General features: G+C 44.6%; 1 protein-coding gene across 1 annotated transcript in view; it reads right to left on the bottom strand.

Moving 5' to 3' along the window:
• megf6b (multiple EGF-like-domains 6b) overlaps window positions 1-23311 on the bottom strand; it is a gene marked incomplete at its 5' end in the record, with an annotated part of 164035 nt that overhangs the window by 44586 nt on the left and 96138 nt on the right. Inside the window, 8 exons of the mRNA XM_083771715.1 lie at window positions 7-177; window positions 1164-1286; window positions 3487-3609; window positions 4272-4409; window positions 5888-6010; window positions 8059-8181; window positions 9002-9127; window positions 17112-17234. Coding sequence (XP_083627841.1) covers window positions 7-177; window positions 1164-1286; window positions 3487-3609; window positions 4272-4409; window positions 5888-6010; window positions 8059-8181; window positions 9002-9127; window positions 17112-17234 — 1050 coding nt within the window. The remainder of the gene's footprint in view (window positions 1-6; window positions 178-1163; window positions 1287-3486; window positions 3610-4271; window positions 4410-5887; window positions 6011-8058; window positions 8182-9001; window positions 9128-17111; window positions 17235-23311) is intronic.

Genomic DNA, 23311 nt, shown 5'->3' with positions numbered 1-23311 from the left:
GCTAACCGAACTTCTCCGCCAGGTTGTTCTCGGCTCTCAGCTCGCCCTCGTCGTCTTCGTAGTCGTCGTAGCGCTGGAAGGGCTGACCGTAGTCCTGCAGCAGGGTGAGCTGGGGCCGGGGGAGGGGCAGCTCTATGGGGCCCCCGCTGGACAGGGCCTCAATCGCATTCTCTAGGACTACAGAGAGAGGGGGAGAGAGACACAGAGACACAGCAGAGTGAGCTGGGGCCGAGGCAGAGATCAGCTCTATGGGGCTCCCGCTGGACAGGGCCTCAATGGCATTCTCTAGGACTACAGGGGGGGGGGGGGAGAGAGAGAGAGAGAGAGAGAGAGAGAGAGAGAGAGAGAGAGAGAGAGAGAGAGAGAGACAGAGACAGAGACAGAGACAGAGACAGGGACAGAGACAGAGACAGACAGAGAGAGAGACAGAGAGAGAGAGAGAGAGAGAGAGAGAGAGAGACAGAGACAGAGACAGAGACAGAGACAGAGACAGAGACAGAGACAGAGAGAGAGAGAGAGAGAGAGAGAGAGAGAGACAGAGGCGCTTATACAACAACGAAATAACATGAAAAACATTCTAATCGGCATATTCGCCGATACCGACATGACCCGATATGACAAATTAGGGCCGATACCGTATATCGGGACATAGTAAAGAGTACAGAAGATTTTACATACTCAAGCAAAGTTACAAATGCCTCAAAATGGTAACACAAGTATAGAAAGTATTCACGCAGAATGTCACCATTACGAGTTTTCAAATGTTATAAAAATCTGTAGAACATAGCCGGAAATGTGTGTATAATTATAGTGCTGAAGTGCTTATAATGTATGTTCTGTACTTAACCCATTTCGACCTGAGGCTGATTCTATAAATGTCTTCTAAATCATGACAGTTTTCTGAAAAAGCCTATGTTTCTATGTCAGTGGTTCCCAAACTATTTCATGTCAAAGAGCCCCAGAATTATGTATTTGGCCTCCGACCCCCATCTGAAAATATGTAGTTCCAATTTCCCCAGAACGAAAAACGTTCGCTGTGAAAAGAATATACTGTATATTCAAAGATTTTGTGCCACATTTTCACGATTTCTTTCTAAAATAGCAGACCTACAAGCTCATAATGGGTTAAGGTACTTTTACCCGGACTGGCACAGGGTACTCACGGAGGCAGGAGCGTCGGTCTTCGTCCAGACGGAACCCCCGGCGGCAGAAACACTGGAAGGAGCCGGCGTTGTTGTTGCACGTGTGATCACAGCCGCCGTTGGCCGCCAGACACTCGTCCACATCTGCACGCACGCACGCACACACACACACATGCACGCACACACGCACGCACACGCACACAGTGGGGGGGAGGGGGGCGGAAGCACTCACTTCATTAAAAGTATCAATACTACGGAAATACTAGAATTTGTTGAAAGTACCAAAAGTAGAAAGTACTCAATCGTGAAGGATGTCCTGTGAAAATAGCAGATCTACAAGTTCACAATATGTCGCATCGGGCTGTGAGCTTCTAGATCTCAAATGGCCGAAATGTGTATAGGGCTGAAGTGGTTATACTGTATGTTTTGTAATAATAACCCCCAAATCTACAAAGTAACTAGTAACTAAAGTTTTCCAATAAATGTAGTGGAGCAAAAGTACCATATTTTCCTTATACATAAGTACAGTACTTGAGTACATGTACTTAGTTACTTTACACCACTGACAGCACGCCTGAGACGCGACGCTACAGTTGAAATGCTTCCATGCGGCCCGGGCCGGCCTAGCGGTCTGGGCACGGGCTCCATTTTCGTCACCGCTAAACCCCTTATCCCTAAACTTCTTCGCCTTTTTTATACTATTTTGAAAAACATTTTTGAATAGTTCAACTAGCCAATCTACATTGACACGTTGTGAGCTTGTGGACTGGCCATTTTGAATTCTACAAGCAGCGCACCGCATTGTGAGCTTGTAGATCGGCTATTTTCAGCATGCAACCAAATGAAAAATTACTTATACTGGATCTCTTCATGTCCACTAGTCCCTTCCTAACATTTTAGTTAGTTTGTATTTGTTGACGAAATTGTCAGTATATTTAGTCTTAGTTTTAGTCATCATAGCTTTGTTTTTATTTATTTATACATTTAGTTTGTCAGTGGAAAAAGCTAGTCGACGAACATTTTTCGTCTTAGTTTTAGTCGACGAAATCAACACTGCTGCCATGCATCCCTGAACGTTTGTGGAACAAGCCAAGGTGTATAATATAACCAAAGGGCAATAATTTGCCTCATGTCACACGATAAACTAAAACAAAGACGACCTTTGTGCACTCTCAATAACTACACACCAGCTTCTACTGTACTTCCACTGTAGGTTCAACTGGAGGCATTCCAGGTTCAACAGAAATAAATAATCTTTTTTAATGTGGATGTTGTTAATGTTAACCCATAAAAGTGCACAGTGGTGGAAGCAGTACTCAAGATTGTTTTTCTTTTAGGTAAGCAATACCACAATGTAGAAATACTCAGAGTAATTGAATTCCAAACTTTACTTGAGCAAAAGTACAAAAGTACTTCCATAAAAATATTAGTACCAACAGTAAAAAGAAAAGTATTTCATACATGCAGAGTTGCAGACAATGAATGTCTTTTCTGTCGTAATTTCGAAACGCGGAGCGGGAATCGAATCTAGGACTTACTGTATGGCTGCTTTAGAGGCTATATCTGCTGTTGGGAAGAAATCACTTAACTCCAAAATGTTCATTTTTCAGGAAATGAAAAATATACATTTTTCAGGAAATGAAGAAAACTGTATATTTTGAAAACAAAGCAATACTGCCTCATCAAAGTTGGTGTTGTGACTTTAGATATTGTCAAACGTCCCCCATGAGAGGGGGAGAGGTGGTGGAGTTAGCTGTTTTAGCAGACAGTTTGAGGGTACAATGGAGTTGGGAGGTTTTGTCCCAAGCGCTTTTTACTACTTTTCATTGATTCAATATTTTCTAAACTACACAGAGACATAACGGGTGTTCAATAGCACTGATTTATGACCAAAAACCTCATAAATGGAGTTAGGTGGTTTCCTCCCGATAGCAACCAGTACACGTGACTTACCGTAACCACTAGGCTATCAGCACCCGGGGTGCAACTTTATGTCCAAAAATCTGAACTAACCCTTTAATGACACAGGCTGGGAAGGTCGGATATAGCGACCAACTCTATATACCTGACTAAAGTTCACTTTGAGCCGAGCAAACATCTGCTCTTTTCAATAGACTTTGTACACATTGTGAACTTGTGAAGTGGGACATTCTGCAATATGAGTACTTTTACTTTTAGTACTTTAAGTACATTTTGATGCCGATACTTTTGTACTTTTTCTAAAGTACATTTTCAAATCCGTACTTTTACTTGTAACGAAGTACTTCTAAATTGCAGTATTGTTACTTTTACTTATGTAAAACAATTGAGTAACACTGCCGGCGAGGGCAACACGAGTACATACCATCACAGTTGCATCCGTCAGCGTTGAGTCTGTAGCCCGCTGAGCAGTAGCACTCGTAGCCCCCGGGGTAGTTGGTGCAGTCCTGCTCGCAGCACGAGCTCCGCTCCCCGCACTCGTCCACGTCTGCCAAATAAAACACGGCCGTGAAACCAAAGTTACGACCGTATGAGCAAACGATATACGCTTCCCCTTTTCATTGAGAGCGAGGTTTTATGGGATTAAATGTGTATGAGTTGGGGTGCCAGACCAGGTTATAAAGGATGTACATAAATACATAAAGGGAATATTATATAAATATAAACATAAATAAAAACATAAAGGGAGACGCTGCTGTGTTTCACTGTTCTCCTGTAGACTAGAGAGCTGTTTCCCAAAGTGGGGTCCGGGGGACCGAGGGAGTTCCAGGGGGTCGTCAGCTAAATGATAGTTTGGAACCAAATGGACGATTATGCGTCTGTAACTCTGAGAGTGTACAAATGGAACCAAATGGACCCGTTAGGGTCCATTTGGTTCCATTTGTTTGGACCCCCTTTGCTTTCCAAATATAAGGTTTTCTTAATTTCCTGATAAAAATGAACATTTTGGAGTTATGTGGTTTCTTCTTCCCGACAGCAGAGATATGCATAAACTACACTAGACGACAGTATTATAGTATGATAGTATATTATAGTATGAATCTCGTGACTCTAATACCATTTAGACCTGAGGACGATTCTACAATTGTCTAAATGCTAAAAACACCAAAAGGGGCTCCCCGCCCAGAATGGGTTATTAATTGAGCTCACCGGCACACGTCTTGAGGTCATCGTGGAGTCGGTAGCCCTGGTTACACGAGCAGACCGGCCCGTTGGTGGAATGCTGGCAGTGATGGGAACAGCCGCCATTGTTGTCCTCACAGCTGTTCACTATCTCCATCTCAATTCCTGTCACGCAGCGGCGGATAAGATAAGACGGATGTGTATAATGTATATTCGTGACGGAATGTTTCGATAACATTTTTGAGCCTATAAGGACACATACGTGAACAATTACCACACTATACATTTGGAATTGAGTGCCGGGAAAATGCTAGGCTGCATGATGCAAAAAAAAAGTCATATCTCGGTATTTATGTAAAATATTGCGATATCGATACGATATTACCGCTAAAATGTCATATTCTATAGTGTGTTGCAACGTTGAGAAAAATAAAGGGAAGCTCCGCACAAGGTCTACTGACACAAGGTCTACTGACCTTCTTGCAGGCATCCAAGTGTTGCAACATTGAAAACTAAAGCATGATACCTGCTTGGCAGGTATCAATACACTTTTAGACCGACATGTTTGTGCCAGCATGGATGATTACATTTATTTCTTGATCAGGGGTCCTTCTATAAAAGCATTCTTCAGTGATAAAGGACAATGTCCACTATATATAATTTCTATATTTTTTATCCCACAATTTTGTAACCCATTTTTCACCCCTGTGTCAATTATCTATTGTGATCCTGGGCTCTACACACCCTCCGCCAACCTGGGGAAAGCAACGGACTTGAACTCATGCTTCCTTCATGCCCGAGTGTCCAAGTTGCTCCTTTACACCTGACAGGGGGGAGTTTCCCTGGTTGGACGTAGCGCGTGGAAGGAACACGTTATTCCAACCAGTTCCTTTCCCCTCCATCAGGCGCCTCGGCTGGCCAGGGGGAGGCAGTTTAGAGACCAGGATTACTGCATGTTTTTTGTGAGGGTACCTACCCTAGGGGGCACAGGGAGAACATGCAAACTCCACACAGAAAGGCCCTTTCGCCAACGCCGCCTCGGGTATGGCACTGATGCGGAGGAGGAAACACGCCGCCAGCACCCACAGCGTCCCGAGCGGGAATCGGAAATTAGCTGTTTGAGTCTAGAATAGACTATACTGCATGGCCTGAATGAACCGATGAAAAACATGACTTATTACAAATATTAATGTACAGTTATGTCGAAATTAACCTCAATCGCCTCCTTGTCTTGATCGTTTAAACGTGACGCCATATGGGCCGCTATGCTCGATAACAGGCTTGATAAGCCCAAAGCTTAAATATCATAAGATTTTAGTCGACTAAATCTAGAGTTGATTTAGTCGACTGAAATGTATTTTGGTGGGCGTTGATGCCATCGTAATGACTGTTTTTACACTTGCTGAAAATAGCCGATCAGATCTGCTATTTTCAGCATGCAACCAAGTGTAAAATGACTAGTCCCTTCCTAACATTTCAATTTTTATTTGTTGACGGAATTGTCAATAGTATTTAGTCTTAGTTTCAGTCATCATAGCTTAGTTTTCATTGAGTTTCCATTGAGTTTTCGACAGTGAAAAAAGGTAGTCGACGAACATTTTTCGTCTTAGTTTTATAGTCGACGAAATCAACACTGAACTCACGGTAACACTGTTTCCCGTCGTGTCCCAGCTCGTAGGCCGTGTTGCACACGCAGGCGTAGGACCCCAGCATGTTGTGGCAGCCATGGGCGCAGTTGGCCTCGTTCGTCGCACACTCGTCAATGTCTGGAAAATGGACAGCGTTAAACAAAACATTTTGCCTTGTCTTATATCCAGCCATCTTCAGTCAGTGCTCCATCGCTGCTTCCTCCACTGTCAGTACACACCTGCTGCACCACCCTTCATGTCTCACACCAGGGCTGGACTGGGACAAACATTCGGCCCGGTCATTCACCCACCACAACCAGGGCACAGATAGCAGAAACTATACCGCACGCTCCGTCGAGGCACACACAAACAAACAAGCCCTAAATACCACCACTTTTACAGAACGACATAAATGACCAACAGACAACTACACAACCCTTTGTAGAGGGTTTATTTGTCACTTGGTACAGTGAAATTATCATGATGGCACTGGCAGAATGGCAGCATGCACGGACCTTTCCTGGTGGTCTGCCGCCTATTGGCCTCATGGCGGCGCTCTACGGTCGCGGCCCACCGGGAATATGCCCGGTACGTCTTATGGCCAGTCCAGCCCTGTCTCACACCTGTTTATATACTTAGTTGACTTTATGGGGTCCCCCAGGGCTCTTTTTTCATCCTCTGCACCAAATCTCTTTGGCAATAAAAGGTCACAACGCGTAAAAAATTTGTCCGTGGCAAAGGGTTGGTCTTGTCCGTGGCAAAGTTTAGATTTCTTTTAGATAATGTTCCTATTTTGATCAGAACACCCAATTACTGAATGTATGGCACTGATTTTCTACGACACTATGGCACATTATGGGCTCTATTTTGGGGGATTTAGCAGTGGGGAAGGGGTGTTCCCCCACAAAGCTGGTATTTTGGTTACCTGTCTGTTTGGGCGTTAAAATAATGAAACCAATCACTGTGCCACATGCCATTGCCTTTAACAGATCCCTTATCTGTTGCCCGTTATGCCGAGTTCTATATTGCTTCATAGCCTTATGGTCTATATAGCCCATGGAAGAGTGATGCGTTGCTGCCTTGATGTCGCACTTGTGCTGGGCGCCACTCTATACCAAACTAATTTGGTACGTACGGCTTATGGGTGCTTTTAAACTCCACTATGCGCCTTCCCAAATGTGTGTGACCAAAATAGCAATTTAGGGGAAAGTGTGCCAACACACCCATGACCACACCTCTAGGCACAAACACTGGTGTCGGCAAAATAGACAGCGGGTGACGCTGGACCAAAATACCATTAAGGGACAGAGAAAGCTCCAGTACTCGTGATTATTGGGCAGCGGCTGACTTGCGGGCCGCATTTGCAGGTACCGGTGGTGACGAAAATCGAGCCCTATGAGTCTAATTAGTACAAGTAAGACGCGCAAACGCGTGAAGCGAACGCAGCTCGTGTGTGTGTGGTTGTGTGTGTGTGTGTGCTACAGCTGCGCCCTGTGTGTGTGTGTGTGTGTGTGTGTGTGTGTGTGTGTGTGTGTGCGTGCGTGCGTGCGTGCCACAGCTGCGCCCTCTGGTGGCGGGCCGGTGGTGTAACAGCGTGACACACACACACAGCGTGACACACAGACACTCAGCCCCTGCTGTCATAGTAAGTGGCTCACTGCGTTCGCAACTAGTGGTTCTCAAAAGTTTTTTTTTTGCAAGGACCCTGAGAGTTACAGACCTGTTATGGCCATTCGGGGCTACTTTATGTGTTTCATGGCAATATTATTGTCCGCTCATTTGTTCATAGTGAACCACGAAGACGCCCTTCGTGTTTGAGTTGGTACGATTGAAGAAAGGGGATAAAATGTATTTTGTCGGGCCTTGATGCCGTCGTAATGACTGTTTTTTTTTCACTTGCTGAAATAGCTGATCTACAAGCCTGCAGCACGACACGTTGTGAGCTTGTAGATCAATTGTAAAATGACTTGTATGGATCTCTTTTATACTATTCCCTTCCTAACATTTTAGTCTAGTTTTAATTTGTTAACTAAATTGTCAGTAGGCTATATTTAGTCTTAGTTTTAGTCACCATAGCTTAGTTTTCATATAGTTTCCATTTAGTTTTCGTCAGTGAAAAAAGGTGGTCGGCGAACATCTTTCGTCTTGGTTTTAGTCGACGAAAACAACACTGCATCTTTTCTTACCCTCACAAGTGGCGTCGTCCTCCGTCAGGACGAACCCTGGCTTACAGTCGCAGAACTTGTTGCCGCCGTCCATGCGGCACTCGTGCATGCAGCCTCCGTTCCTGTCCTTGCACGGGTTCTGCACTGTGGGGATGAAAGACAATATCCATTTTTTAAAACAATATCAAACATAATGTGGAACAGATCTATCGCGGTAGGAGAGAACTTAATGCAGAGCATATGGTGAACGAACGCTAAATCCCCCCCTGCCACGAGCCCCACTATACCTAGCTAAGACCCCAATCCATCCATCCCTCTACACCGGCCTGGACACTCTCCATGCAGCATATGCACTCTGGGATGAGAACATTCAGTCCTGCAACAATTAGAGGACGCTGCGTGACGTGGGCCAACAATTACAATTGTCAAAAAGCATCCAAAAAGACAGTTTTGTTTCTTAAATAATCATGATCTTCCCTCTCCCCATGAGAACGGGGCCCCGGCACCACACGGCCGAGGCCACGGAAGAGGACAGAGATCAAAGGAGACTAGGACATCAAGTGAGCAATTTGGGGGGAGAAACAGGAAAAGATTCATATACCGAAGTAATGTCTCATCCCTGAATGACGGTTAATCCCGTTCCACTGGAGACATCCTGTAAGATCATTACAGCTGGCAGATGGCGTTTTTTTACGTTGCCATGCCTCCTCCTCTTCCTCCTCCTCTTCCTCCAAAATCACACCTTCAGTGAAAGATCTCTGCTCTGACAGATCGAAATGCAGCATTCTCGCTTTTCTCGAGTCATTCATCAGGTGGTTCATTATTTCCGTTTCGCCAACGTTGTGCTGCTGCACCCGTGCACTTCTTTTACACATGGCATGTCATTGTACCGTGAGTGTGTGTGTGTGTGTGTGTGTGTGTGTGTGTGTGTGTGTGTGTGTGTGTGGATGAATAAAATACTCACATCTGCAGTGCTTGCCGTCCTCCTCCAGGATGTAATTTGACTTGCAGCGGCAGCGGAAGTGAGCAGGCGACTGCTGTACGCAGTAATGCTCACAGCCTCCGTTGCTGATGGCACAGGAGTGGACAGCTATACAGTACAGATACAGTAGAACAACACACAGACCGTTGCTGATGGCACAGGAGTGGACAGCTATACATTACAGATACAGTAGAACACACAGACCAATCTGTAGAGAACAGACTGGCAGCAGCACAAGAGTTAACTGTCAAAGAATGATAAAATAAATGAATCATTCATGTATTTTTTTTTGCAGAGGAAAAAACAACAACAAATCTATTTCCACATTTTTGTCTGGAGTTATTGTGACATGGCAACAGCATTCAAGATTCTGGAGATTATACTTTCCCAGGGAGGACGTGACCTGAGAATTGATAGTGCTAAGACAAACACTGCGCTAAAGACCTCAGCGGATTGCTACGCTCCTCTGCGCCATTAAAGTTCCATCATGGCAGCAATCACACAGACGAGTCGAGAGTCGAGACCCAGCCGAGAGAGAGAGAGGCCTCTGTAGCAGTTTTGTTTTTGACCGCACATTTTGATTTGTGTTTTAGTCATAGTCTCTTGAATAGTTTTCATTTGGTTTTAGTCACCTTTTAATCACCTGGAATGTTTTAGTGTTAGTTAAGTGTTATATAAAATGTATTTTGGTGGGCCTTGATGCCTGATTTTACACTTGCTGAAAATAGCTGATCTACAATAAAAAAAAAGAAAGAAAAGAAAATAGCTGATCTTGTAGATCGGACTATTTTCAGCATGCAACAAAGTTTAAAATGACTTTTACTTATACTGGATATCTTGTCCACTAGTCCCTTCCTAACATTTTAGTCAAAATTGTACGATATATTTAGTCTTCGTTTTAGTCATCATATCTTAGTTTTCATTTAGTTTCCATTTTGTTTCTGTCAGTGAAAAAAGGTAGTCGACGAACATTTTTCGTCTTAGTTTTAGTCGACAAAATCAACACCTCAATTGAAACCCACAACAGCCAGCCCGGCTATACTTGTTCTTGTTTACGTGTAAGGAAATGTATAATTTCCAAGTGGTGCATTTACATGCTTAATCTAAAGTGCTTTTATACAATGTGCATTACAATCACACCAACAGTGCAGGAAACCATGCAAGGCATCAACATGCATATCAGGAGCAGTTAGGCCTCACTCACACGTAAGACACACGCAAGACACACTTGTGTCCTGTGTCTTCAGTGTGTCATGGCCGCCTCAATGCATTTCCAATGGGAGTCACATGGTTGGAAGACACAACCTTGTTGCATGGCTGTCTTCTGCCCCAACAAGGTTGTGTCATGAAACCATGTGACTCCCATTGGAAATGCATTGAGGCGGCCATGACACACAGAAGACACAGGACACAAGTGTGTCTTGCGTGTGTCTTACGTGTTTGATTGCCCCCCTAACCCCGAATCAAACACAAGTGTTTGGTCAAACCACGTGACTTCCATTGGAAAAGCATTGGGGCGGCCATGAAACACAGGCAGAGCACAGAACATTCGTTCTTTATGTGTGTACGAAGCCTTAGGGGTTCAGTGTCTTGCTCAAGGACACGTCAAAGTTAACTCATGCGGAGCGAGCTGGGGATTTGAACCGAAAACCTTCCGATTCATCCCAAGCGGATGCTCTACCTCCCGAGCCAATGCCGCCTGCTTTGTTGTATGAAAAATAACAGATTTTTAATGGAAGAATGCAATGAATCGTTATATTTCTTTTGGTGAGCGACATGGCCGTACAACAAAGTATAAAACTGGCTGTTGAGTCAAACTCTATCAAGCATGTGTGACCCTTCCTCCAGCTCAAACATTATGCGTCCACACGTTCTGTGCATGTGATGTGATCCTGACAGATCTGAAGCCGGGGAAGGAAGGCCAACATGACTGAGATGTTGAATTGATATCTGTGGACATCTGCTCTGCTTTTTCTGCTCCGTGCCTCCAACGATGATTGATACGCATTGCAAGGAGGTACTGGTATGCACTGTGAGGCTCTATCTCTAGCAATGTATGAGGTCTTTGCGGCCTGGTGTGCAATGCAAAAAAAAGAAAACTCAAAAAACAAAGACATACTTTGGAATGGATTCCAGATTACCGGCGTGGGCTTCCTGTCCGATCTTTAAGTTACGCAAATCACACCGAGGTGTTCAGTGGTCACTCACTCTATGCGGGAGCCCAATGTGATGGCGTCGTTCCCACAGTGAATAAACTGGCTGCTTGTGGGGTTATGACAACAAGTGTGACGATAATGTCCACTGTGGTGGCAGAGGAGGCTGAAAAACAGCCAAAAAAGACACGCACATCTACAGTATAGAGATAGGGTGAGAAGTTCGGAGTAGAGCCGCTGCTCCTTCGCCTGGAAAGGAGCCAGCTTAGGTGGTTCGGGTATCTGGTCAGGATGCCTCTCGTGCGTCTCCCTAGGGAGGTCCTCGAGGCACGTCCCACTGGGAGGAGACCGTGTGGCAGACCAAGGCGCATTTGGAGGAAACACATCGACTCACTGGCCTTGGAACGCCTCGGGATCCCCCAGGAGGAAGTCACTAATGTTGCTCTGGAGAGGGAAGTCTGGAACACTCTGGTGCTGGAGCTGTTGCCCCCGCGACCCGACTACGGATAAGCGGTTGAAGATGGATGGATGGATGGATCTACAGTATACATACCCCAATAGGCTGGGTTCCGGAACAAACAAAGTAACAGATAAAGAATATCTTTACTTGATGAATGTCTCCTGTGGCCAAAATGTCTATAGTGATCTTTATACTTCGCCCCAGAAGTATACAAAGGTGCTTTACAAGAGCAATGTTGAGGAACATTTGAGTCATTCTGTTACTGCATACTGCAGATAAACTACCATTGAACTTTTACACTCCATGAATTTCACCTTAATTTCACCCGACATGTCCTGCCTGTGCTCACGCTGCGTTTATGGCCAGCGGTGGATGGTTCTGTTTCATGGCGTCATGCACGTACAGCGCTGTTTTCTGTGACAGCTCCTTTTTTCATTTTTTTTTTATTTAGGTACAGACATACACATTTCATACAGCCAAACCAATCTAGACAGCTTGGCCTTCAGCTGTGCTATGAAACATTTTATGTGCCTTATGCTTAATGTTTATGCTCCGTCGTATGATGGTGTTATACGGACCAAAAATAGCAATACATCTTACAGGTTCACAATGCGTAGCGGCCAAGACAGTGAAGACACATTGTGAGCTCTTAGAAAGGATCAGTAGGGATCGGCCTTGGCGAGTGAGCCGCCTAGAAGAGCTTTTGTCCGTATTGTTGCGACCGAAGGCAACAACGTTCTGGCACCGTTAACCCGTCGATTCCAAATTTTGCACGCACACGCCACCAGGAGGCCGACTTTTGTAAAACTCATTTTTGGATATTGTCCAAAAATCCTGCAAATCGTTACACAGTATCTCTATAGTCATGTGTTCAAGATGGATCTGTCAGATATTTCATATTCCATCCTAATTGGCTAATATTGGCTTGCAAAGTTTGGAACAAAAAGCCTCAAATCATGAACGCAGCGTGCAATTTACGTTACATCTGTAGGAGCCGTAATGTGTTTGCATTCTAATGTGCTATTATGATTGACGTAAGGTATGTCACTTTAATGGGCACTGCACATGTAGTGGGCGTGTCACCGGGGCTGGGGCGCTGCCACTCTAGTTTCATGGCGTTACCTGTCACTTGGGTGAGGGAAGTTGGACAGAGAGAGGAGGTGAGCGTGGGAGAAGACATTTCTGTTGACCGTATCAAACGCACCTTTTATCACCTTAACAACCACGTTCAGTTATAGCTAAAAGCCTGGGAACTGTTGTGACTCAATACGTGTGGTGACTGAATAAATGGTGAAACTTACAACTGGAATGGACCTGGATTCATTGCGTGCGCGTCATACAAGCGTCTATTTACTCTCATGTTTAGCTCCTCGCAGCGGCCTTTAAACCGCCGCAACAATCATTCACAGACTTTCCTACTAGGCTGAGGAATATATCCCACCCTTTTCACATTGGCCTGTTATAGCGCCAACAACAGGTGGATTTTTGCAAAACATATTTTTGCACCAAAATGCCTCCTAATCATCCAATTGCCATCCAAGGCGTATAAGAAGAAACCCTTTTCACATTAGCTTATTATTGCACCAAGTGTGTCAGCCCATCGGTCGCCTGTCGCCTTAAGGCGTCTTACTGGTATGTCCCCCAAATGTCTGCGTCCGTGCGTCTGGGGCAATGTCTGCGTCCGTGGGTCTGGGGCAATGTCTGCGTCCGTGGGTCTGGGGCAATGTCTGCGTCCGTGGGTCTGGGGCAATGTCTGCGTCCGTGGGTCTGGGGCAATGTCTGCGTCCGTGTGTCTGGGGCAATGTCTGCGTCCGTGGGTCTGGGGCAATGTCTGCGTCCGTGGGCCTGGGGCAATGTCTGCGTCCGTGGGTCTGGGGCAATGTCTGCGTCCGTGGGTCTGGGGCAATGTCTGCGTCCGTGTGTCTGGGGCAATGTCTGCGTCCGTGGGTCTGGGGCAATGTCTGCGTCCGTGGGTCTGGGGCAATGTCTGCGTCCGTGGGTCTGGGGCAATGTCTGCGTCCGTGCGTCTGGGCAATGTCCATGTCATTCATTTATTTGACATCGACATTGCCTCGGCAGGTGCACAGGGATGCCACGGCATTTTACATTGAAAGAGGGAGTGCCACAATTTGTGACCAGATTTGACTGAGAGCCTGCCATCACGCAAATTCCAGCTTTTCACCAGAGGAGAAAAACTTAATTTTTTTAAATGAGTTAATAGCACAGGCAGACTCTTCGCATACTAGAGCATGTCTGAAATAAGTATCAGCGCAGAAATCGACATGTACAAAAATGCTTAAAGATGTAGCTAGGTGTAATGTTAAGAGTCCACAGAAGTGAACCTTTGCCTGTTTTCTCAACTTGCTGTTTTCAGCAAGACATTAATTACTCTATAAGCCATATCTCCAAAACTGGTGGGTCAAACTGAACAACCAATATGTCAATTTGAAGCTATGATTCACTGCTTTCATATGACATGAAAAACCCAAATTTAGTCACATTTTTGTATTTTTTCAGTTTTCCATGTGTGTCTATTAGACATCCTGTAGTCGTTTTTATGTGCAATGGTGTATAGAGCGTCGCAGTCCCTCCCCTTTTCAGAACGACGAGTGGTCCAGGAAATGAAATGCAATGCATTTCTCCCATAGGATTTTCTTTAAGTATTTACTTAAAGACGGTTACGCCGTCGTTCTGAAAGGGGGGGGGACTGCGACGCTCTATTAACTTTGTATTTAGGGTTTCTTCCTGGAGGATGAACCCTTGACAGTCAAACGGGCCAATGAAATAAACAGTAATATAGTGACATCACACTATCAGCCCCTACCCTAACCCCTCCCCCTTTATCATACAACTACAGCTGTGGGTGTGTCTTCAGTTCAGGTGGATCACCACCAGGGGGGCAGTCAGCCAGATATTTCGTGAAGCCTCATTTGAAATCGGTAGTTCATATAATGGCCTGTTGTGGCGCTGGACCGGACCCAAAAAGCCCCATAGCTCCATAGAGGCCCATGTATTTTGGCCCAACTTCACCTAGACTGTATTACCTTAATAAACATGGTCATGAATACTTTCTTCTTCCAGTCACTAGTTTAAAGTCTCATTTCTAATGTCATAATATTCTTTTTGGAAAATTATGGTCCCATTAATTAAAAAAATGACCATAAAGAAAAAAAACCATCGCGTATGTTCTGAGGGGCGTGGCTACCATTACAGTCTATGATCGGGATTCCCCTCCCACTCGAGTCAAAATAAAAACCAACGGAGAAGAAGGGGGGAAGTCCCGCCTCGTTGTCTGGGCAGCCAATGACCAGCTGGTATACAAAACGGAGCCAGCCAATGGCCAGCTGGTACCAAAGATGGCGACTTACATCAGGAATTAGCATATTATTACAGGCTTCATTTTACGTTCATGTTAGACCCGGGGAACGCTTTGTCCATATTTTTTACAGTCTATGATCACCACCCATCACCACCCACCAGGCAAACCAGGCATACGTAATTAACTGGTGGGTGTGTCCACATAAAAGCATGATTTTAACAAATACTGTACACTTTTTGGAAAAGGTTATTCCTCCTTATATTATAATAATACCTGATGATCATGTTTTAGGGTGTAAAAAAATGGTGGCACACACAATGTATTTACTGGTGTAGTTCGTGAAAAAAAAATCTGTGAAGAGATTTCGCAAGATGTCTAGAGAGGCAGCATCTTGAAATTATAAAAATAGTGTAATGTTTTTTTCACTCAGATCTTGAGCAATGTGATATCTCATAGTTAAATTAACACTGCATGTGTAATCAAATCAAAACATTTTAAGACTCAATCTATAAAATTAATATCAGCTGTTTGGATACACTTTTCTTTTTTTGTTTGCTACGCAATTTTTTTCCCAGTCCATTCCATCTCCAGACCGCCACCCACCTTACTGATAAGCAACAGACACATGTCACACGGCCACTTTGATTATTAGCACAATCAATCATCTCTTCCCTAAACTGCCACCACACACAAAGGCGCTCAGCGACACTATCTATCTCCATCAATTGCATCCACTTTCCCTCTGACGGCAAAAAGCCATCCCAAGAAAAGCCAAAGCCAAGAAAAGCAGCGTACATTTACATTTTCCATCCTAAACGTGTGAGAGGACACTCTGTATACATTCCTGGCAGTGCAGAGCTGATATTGAGTTTACAACTCGTGCTCCATCAGCTAATTTTTTTTAAAAGCTTTAACCCATTGAGACTTGAGACATGATTTCTAAATCATGATAGTTTTCTGAAAAACGTATGTTTCTATGTCAGTGGTTCAAATTATTATGTAATTGGCCACCGACCCCCATCTGAAAAAATGTTGTTCCAAGGACCCCCAATAGCTATACAATAGCAGATCTACAAGCTGCTACAAGATATAAGCTCATAGCGCGACACTCTTGTAGATCTGCTATGTTTCAACAGATGAAGTTTAAAATAATGTTTAAAGAGGTTAATGTCTATAAGGTGACACAGACGCGTCCTCAGGTCTAAATGAGTTAAGGCCGTGCAGAGCTAATGCTTCTGGCGTGATAGAAACAAGGTGCAGGTTCTGCGTAAACACTCCATTGGTCAAGACCAAGAGGATCGCACGCACGCACGCACCACTCACGCAAGGCACGCAAGGCACGCACGCACGCACTCACTCACTCACTCACTCACTCACTCACTCACTCACTCACTCACTCACTCACTCACTCACTCACTCACTCACTCACTCACTCACTCACTCACTCACTCACTCACTCACTCACTCACTCACTCACTCACTCACTCACCCACCCACCCACCCACCCACGCACGCACGCACGCACGCACGCACTCACTCACTCACTCACTCACTCACTCACGCACGCACGCACGCACGCACGCACGCACGCACGCACTCACTCACTCACTCACTCACTCACGTACGCACACACGCACGCACGCACGCACGCACGCACGCACGCACGCACGCACGCACGCACGCACGCACGCACGCACGCACGCACGCACGCACGCACGCACGCACGCACGCACGCACGCACGCACGCACGCACACACGCATATACTATGGGATTCGGGAATGAGCCATTACTTGAGATGTCAAATACCGCACTGACAGCATCATCATGGCTGAGCTGAGGTCTAAATATCCCGAGTCAGTGGTCCGGGGACCACCAGTGGTCCTTGGGTGGCGGTTCCATGTGGTCCCCAGCTAAATGATGAGAGAGTTGGTAACCAAATGGACCCTTATTAGATCTTTAACTCTTAAGAGCGTACAATGAAACCAAATGGACCCTTATATTTGGTTTCATTTGACGCTCTCAAGAGTTGAATTATTGTTAAACATCTGCATTACTTAATTTACAAGAAGTCATTTGCTCACTGGCATGGAGGAGAGGGTAACTTAACTTGTACAACACAGCCCCAGCCCTCAATGTTGTCTGTGTGTCATTATACTCACCAAGGCAGGTTCTTCCATCCACGTGTAGACGAGAACCAGGGTTGCATTCGCAGTGGTAGGAGCCCCTGGTGTTAACACATCTGTGTTGGCAGCCTCCATTGTGAACCTGGCACTCATCAATGTCTGCAGGAAAGGATAGAGGGAGAGAGGGAGGGGGGGAGGGAGGGAGCAAGGGAGGGAGGGAGCGATGGAGAGACAGGGAGCAAGGGTTCAACGGTAGAGAAATTAGTACAAATTTTCTACAAATCATATCCCATTACGAGATAACTACCAGTCGAAAATGGGGTCCAGCAAGCTGTCCGCTAGGCTGAGACTGAGAGAGGAATTTAATATGGTCTTAAGGATGAAGATTTACTACTTAAAGCAAAGGAATGATGGATGAGGGGTAGAAGTACTCCACGGGCGCATCACTACCCAAACAAACAAAAGTCCCCCATGTGGTAACAACTACTGAACATTTAAAACCAAATTTAAATTCCTCCTCAGCTCCTCAGAGAGTCCCCAGGGTACGGAGCCCAGAAACATACGGAAACTAAATGAGCTGCCGGGATGCAAAATATACACATTCCACACAGCTAAGCACGGGGGGGAAATTATAAACAAATAATAAAGCAGTGAGTGGGTTCTTCATCTTATAATAAGAGCTCCCGGAGAACCAAAGAAACAATTTCAAATGAGACAAGCCAATTTCCAAAACCCCACTTCATTTGAGGGTCAGTCACATCTGTGAGATCTGACGTGCCTTGAAATGACTTGTTTCTCTGTTTTGGACTGCTAACATTCAGTCTGGCACCATATTCAGGAAAATTACTACATTAAGTCAGTCAACTAGATCTGCCTGATTGAATAAGGATTGATTGATTGATTGATTGATTGATTGAAATTTTGAATTCACAGTATGTAGAATGGGTAGCCTACATTTCAACAAAAGTACAGGTCAATACAAAAACTGAAAAAGACTTGTTTGCATCAGGGTCCTCCATTTTCAATTCATCAGAACATTTTAAAGACGTACAAATAGACATTTCTATGAAAAAAAGAGAAAATAAATCATTATATATAAATGTGTACAGTATGGAAAAAGGGGGGGAGGGCGGAGGACGTTAACTTTTTTACAGAGGCCAGTTTCGAATTCGCCCGTAAGTGCTCTTCGAATCCGCCCGTAAGTGCTCTTTGAAAGCGGTTTTGAAGGAGTCTAGGGATTCTGTTGGTAGGGCGTTCCACATTTTAGTGGCATAGGAGCGAAATTAATTGAATCCCTTGTTTGAGCCGAATCTGGGTTGAACATGGTTCGTGGAACTCTCACCTCTCACATAACTGCCACAGACAGGAACAATTTAAAGACCTTGAGACGTGCTTAAATATTTTTTTCCCAAGTCCTTATACGGATGTCGACGCTATAGGTGGTGTCATATTCCAGGTCTGTATATATACGTACCCCAACGTATACTCCGTCTATATAATGGTTTAGTCCTACGGAAGCTTTTAACATGGGTCCGGTTCCTATAGCAACGTGCCACCGTTCCAACTATGGGATTGAAAATATATTCACAGTGCAAAGCAGTTGAAAGGACGATTTTCAAGCCTCCATAAATCGGATTCTGGGATCGCTGTCCTGGGTGGATTTTCTGCCATCCACATACACAGTGCTGCCAAGGCATGCCTTGATCCCGCCTCTAGCTGCTGCTGATTGGCCATGGCGGTTTGGTGGCCGGAGCATCGAGTCTGCCTGAGAGTTCCCAAATGGGAGCAGGAGGGGGGGAACCCAGTGTACTCTCTGCTGCCCCATCTGGCGGAGTCAGGTTACCGCGACGCTGCCGCCATGTAAAAGCTTCTGACGAAAGTTAGAGTGTGTGCGTGTTCCAATTATACAAGTGTGTGTAGCGATAGTGTGTGGTGTTGGGGGCGGGAAAACTCCGACTTTTTAAAGTGAACACGTATGCTGGCACTGGGAACTGGGGTTTATGCTAACAACTAGCCGTAGAGATAGAGTTAAAGCGCAAATAACATGCATTTTAAAACTGTATCATATTGTCAATGTCCCTCAAAGTTATTTCTAATTGTTTGAGCCTCAATCACCACTCTGATACAACCAGTCCTTGTTATTTCTTTCGGGACTTTGAAAGGAGTTTTAGCTGCAGTACCACAATGTCCTGAGGTGGTGGGGGTGCTGATATGCAGATTATTTATTATTTGAGTCATTATAATACTGATGCTAGATAAAACCAGGCATGTTTCCATTCCATGCCAGCTTGGAAAATCAACAATGGTGGAGATTGTAAACAAAGTGGAAATGCAAACTGAAGACAGTTGAGCTGTTCCTGAGCAATTTCCATTAAAGCACCTATATGATATGAAAGACTAATTGTTCAAAATTGGTTATTTGTGGGGATATAAAACACATATGGGAGCCCCAAAAACACAAAATAAATGGAAAAAGTTGAATATGTCCTTTAAACAACTGATTGCTTGTGTGCATCATACAATATAACAATATACTGTATATAGTTTTAATGAAATGTTTAGGAGTTTCTGGAAATGTAGCTCGCTGCGGGGCCAGGCGTCTTATACGGCCATCATCACACAAACATGAAATATTACAAGTTGAGTGCAAAAGGCTCTTGGCCACTCGTCAATGTCTGTAAAAATCACTAACACATCATAAAAAGGCCTGTCGTTTACAGGGCCAAGTTAAATAACCGTGTCTGGCAAAGCAACGTGTTGCTCCGTGCGGTTCATTATGCATTATGCAAGTACCTACCTTAAAAAAGCAGCTATTTCCAGCAACAACTATGTCAAGAATTCACACACCACAGGAAGCACTGTGAAAATAATTGTTTTGTAAAAACCAAGGAGGGGGGTATAACAATAACATTCTCCCGTAGAGACGATGATCCAAAGGCCGGGCTATTGTTGACGTGTCATTGCCCGGCGTGAAACAATGTGAAATTGTGAAACTGTAATTCAGTCGCGAACAGTTTAATGACCACAAATCCCTTAATAGTGTCTGACCATTCATCACGGAAACAAATGCTCTCCTCCTCCTCGTCCTCTACTCCCGAGACAATGACAGTCAGAGACCGCTGAATGTTCCACTTATTGGAAACAATAACATGGATACAGCTAATGTGATCATACTATGTTGTGACGGAAAAGCCCTCTTTTTTCAATGGCGACTTATATAGATGCTGAAATAACTGGCGAATGTCATCGCGTGGCCAGTGGTGGAAAAAAGTACTCGCATGTTTTACTTGAGTAGAAGTATCAATACTGCAATGTAGAACTATACTTCGTCAAGTAAAAAGTCCGGAATTCAAAAGTATATTGGCATCAAAATGTACTTAAAGTAGCAAAAGTAAAAGTACTCATTATGCAAAATGTCCAATTAAAACATTTCAGATATTTGTGAAAATAGCAGAGCTACAAGCTCGTAATGCATCACGATGCAACACATTGTGTGCTTGTAGATCGGCTATTTTCAAATGGCCGAAATGTATATACTGTAGGACTACAGTGGTTAATGTATGTTTTTAATAATCCACATTAACAAAGTAACTAGTAATATCAAGTAAAGTGCAAATAGCCTACCTCAAAATTGTACTTCTAAGTACAGTAGGCCTACATAAGAAAATATACTTAGTTACTTTCCACCACTGCGCGTGGCTAATGTCATCGTGTGGCTAATGTCATCCTGTGTCTAATGTCATCCTGTGGCTAATGTCATCCTGTGGCTAATGTCATCCTGTGTCTAATGTCATCCTGTGTCTAATGTCATCGTGTGTCTTATGTCATCCTGTGTCTAATGTCATCCTGTGTCTAATGTCATCCTGTGTCTAATGTCATCCTGTGTCTAATGTCATCGTGTGGCTAATGTCATCCTGTGGCTAATGTCATCGTGTGGCTAATGTCATCCTGTGGCTAATGTCATCGTGTGGCTAATGTCATCCTGTGGCTAATGTCATCCTGTGGCTAATGTCATCCTGTGGCTAATGTCATCGTGTGGCTAATGTCATCCTGTGGCTAATGTCATCCTGTGTCTAATGTCATCCTGTGTCTAATGTCATCCTGTGTCTAATGTCATCCTGTGTCTAATGTCATCCTGTGTCTAATGTCATCGTGTGGCTAATGTCATCGTGTGGCTAATGTCATCGTGTGGCTAATGTCATCCTGTGGCTAATGTCATCCTGTGTCTAATGTCATCCTGTGACTAATGTCATCGTGTGGCTAATGTCATCGTGTGGCTAATGTCATCGTGTGGCTAATGTCATCGTGTGGCTAATGTCATCGTGTGGCTAATGTCGTCGTGTGGCTAATGTCATCCTGTGTCTAATGTCATCCTGTGGCTAATGTCATCGTGTGGCTAATGTCATTGTGTGTCTAATGTCATCCTGTGGCTAATGTCATCGTGTGGCTAATGTCATCGTGTGGCTAATGTCATCGTGTGGCTAATGTCATCCTGTGGCTAATGTCATCGTGTGGCTAATGTCATCCTGTGGCTAATGTCATCCTGTGTCTAATGTCATTGTGTGTCTAATGTCATCCTGTGGCTAATGTCATCGTGTAGCTAATGTCATCGTGTGGCTAATGTCATCGTGTGGCTAATGTCATCCTGTGGCTAATGTCATTGTGTGGCTAATGTCATCGTGTGGCTAATGTCATCCTGTGTCTAATGTCATCGTGTGGCTAATGTCATCCTGTGGCTAATGTCATCCTGTGGCTAATGTCATCCTGTGGCTAATGTCATCGTGTGGCTAATGTCATCCTGTGTCTAATGTCATCCTGTGTCTAATGTCATCCTGTGTCTAATGTCATCCTGTGTCTAATGTCATCATGTGTCACCAGTGGTGTCACCAGTGGTGCTACAGGGCCGGATCTCCTTTTGATCATAAACCAGTGCCTGGCAGGTGATGTACCAGCTGTTTTTAAACATGCTCTGGTATAGCCGCTGCTTAAAAAGCACAACCTTGATCCTTCTGTCCTATCCAACTTTCGGCCTATTTCCAAGCTCCCATTTAATTCCAAAGTTTTGGAAAAATGTGCCCTGGCCCAACTGATGCCCCATTTGAACACACATGGCATTCTGGAAGTGTTCCAGTCCGGGTACAAAGCTCTCCACAGCACCGAGACTGCACTGTTAAGAATCTTTAATGACATATTTTTGGCTACAGATTCCGGTGACTCTCTCATTCTGGTGCTCTTGGATCTTACCGCGGCATTTGACACTGTAGATTACAGTATCTTGCTCTCTCGTTTGGAGCACTGTGTTGGCATTAAAGGGCCAGCACTAGAGTTCTTTAGATCTTACTTGTCAGGGAGAAGTTTCCGTGTCACCCTAGGGGATGCCACATCCACCACAGCATCCCTCCATTGTGGAGTGCCACAGGGCTCTATTCTTGGACCAATTCTGTTCATGTTGTATCTGCTCCCCCTAGGATCCATTTTTCGGAAACACGGTGTTTCTTTCCATTGTTACGCTGATGACAGCCAAATTTATTTGCCTCTAAAGCGTAACAATCCTGACTCTTTGAAACCACTCCTTGCTTGCCTCGAGGATGTAAAAGCATGGCTGGCTTTAAACTTCCTAAACTTCAATGACAGCAAAACTGAAGTTATGGTGTTTGGGCCCACACAAGCACATGTGTCCCCTCCTGGTGTTTTAGGCCCCCTTGAGCCCTTCTTGAAGCCTACTGCCACCAATCTAGGTTTCAAAATCGACTCTGACCTAAAGATGGACAAACAAATAAATGAAGTAGTAAGAAAGAGCTTCTTCCAGCTTAGGAGGCTATCTAAGGTTAAGTCTTGTCTATCCCGCTCTGTGTTTGAAACTGTAATTCATGCTTTCATGACTTCCCTCCTTGACTACTGTAATGCCCTGTATATTGGAGTAAACCAGGTTTCCATATCTCGATTACAGCTAGTCCAGAATGCAGCTGCTAGGTTACTTACAGGCACACGTAAGCGAGACCACATCAGCCCTGTACTAGCCTCCCTCCACTGGCTTCCTGTGCGATACAGGATTGACTTCAAAGTATTGCTCTTTGTCTTTAAGTGACTAAATGGTTTGGCACCCATTTATTTATCTGAACTGCTGAAACCCTATGCTCCGACACGGACGCTCAGGTCCTCTGACCAGCTTCTCCTGGTGGTTCCTAAAACCAAGCTGAAGCTCAGAGGTTATCGAGCTTTTGCAGTGGCAGCTC

The sequence above is a fragment of the Protomyctophum parallelum genome (genome assembly GCF_964188405.1).
Source record: "Protomyctophum parallelum genome assembly, chromosome: 8".
Taxonomy (NCBI): Eukaryota; Metazoa; Chordata; class Actinopteri; order Myctophiformes; family Myctophidae; genus Protomyctophum; species Protomyctophum parallelum.
This window is presented reverse-complemented; position numbering and strand designations above follow the sequence as displayed.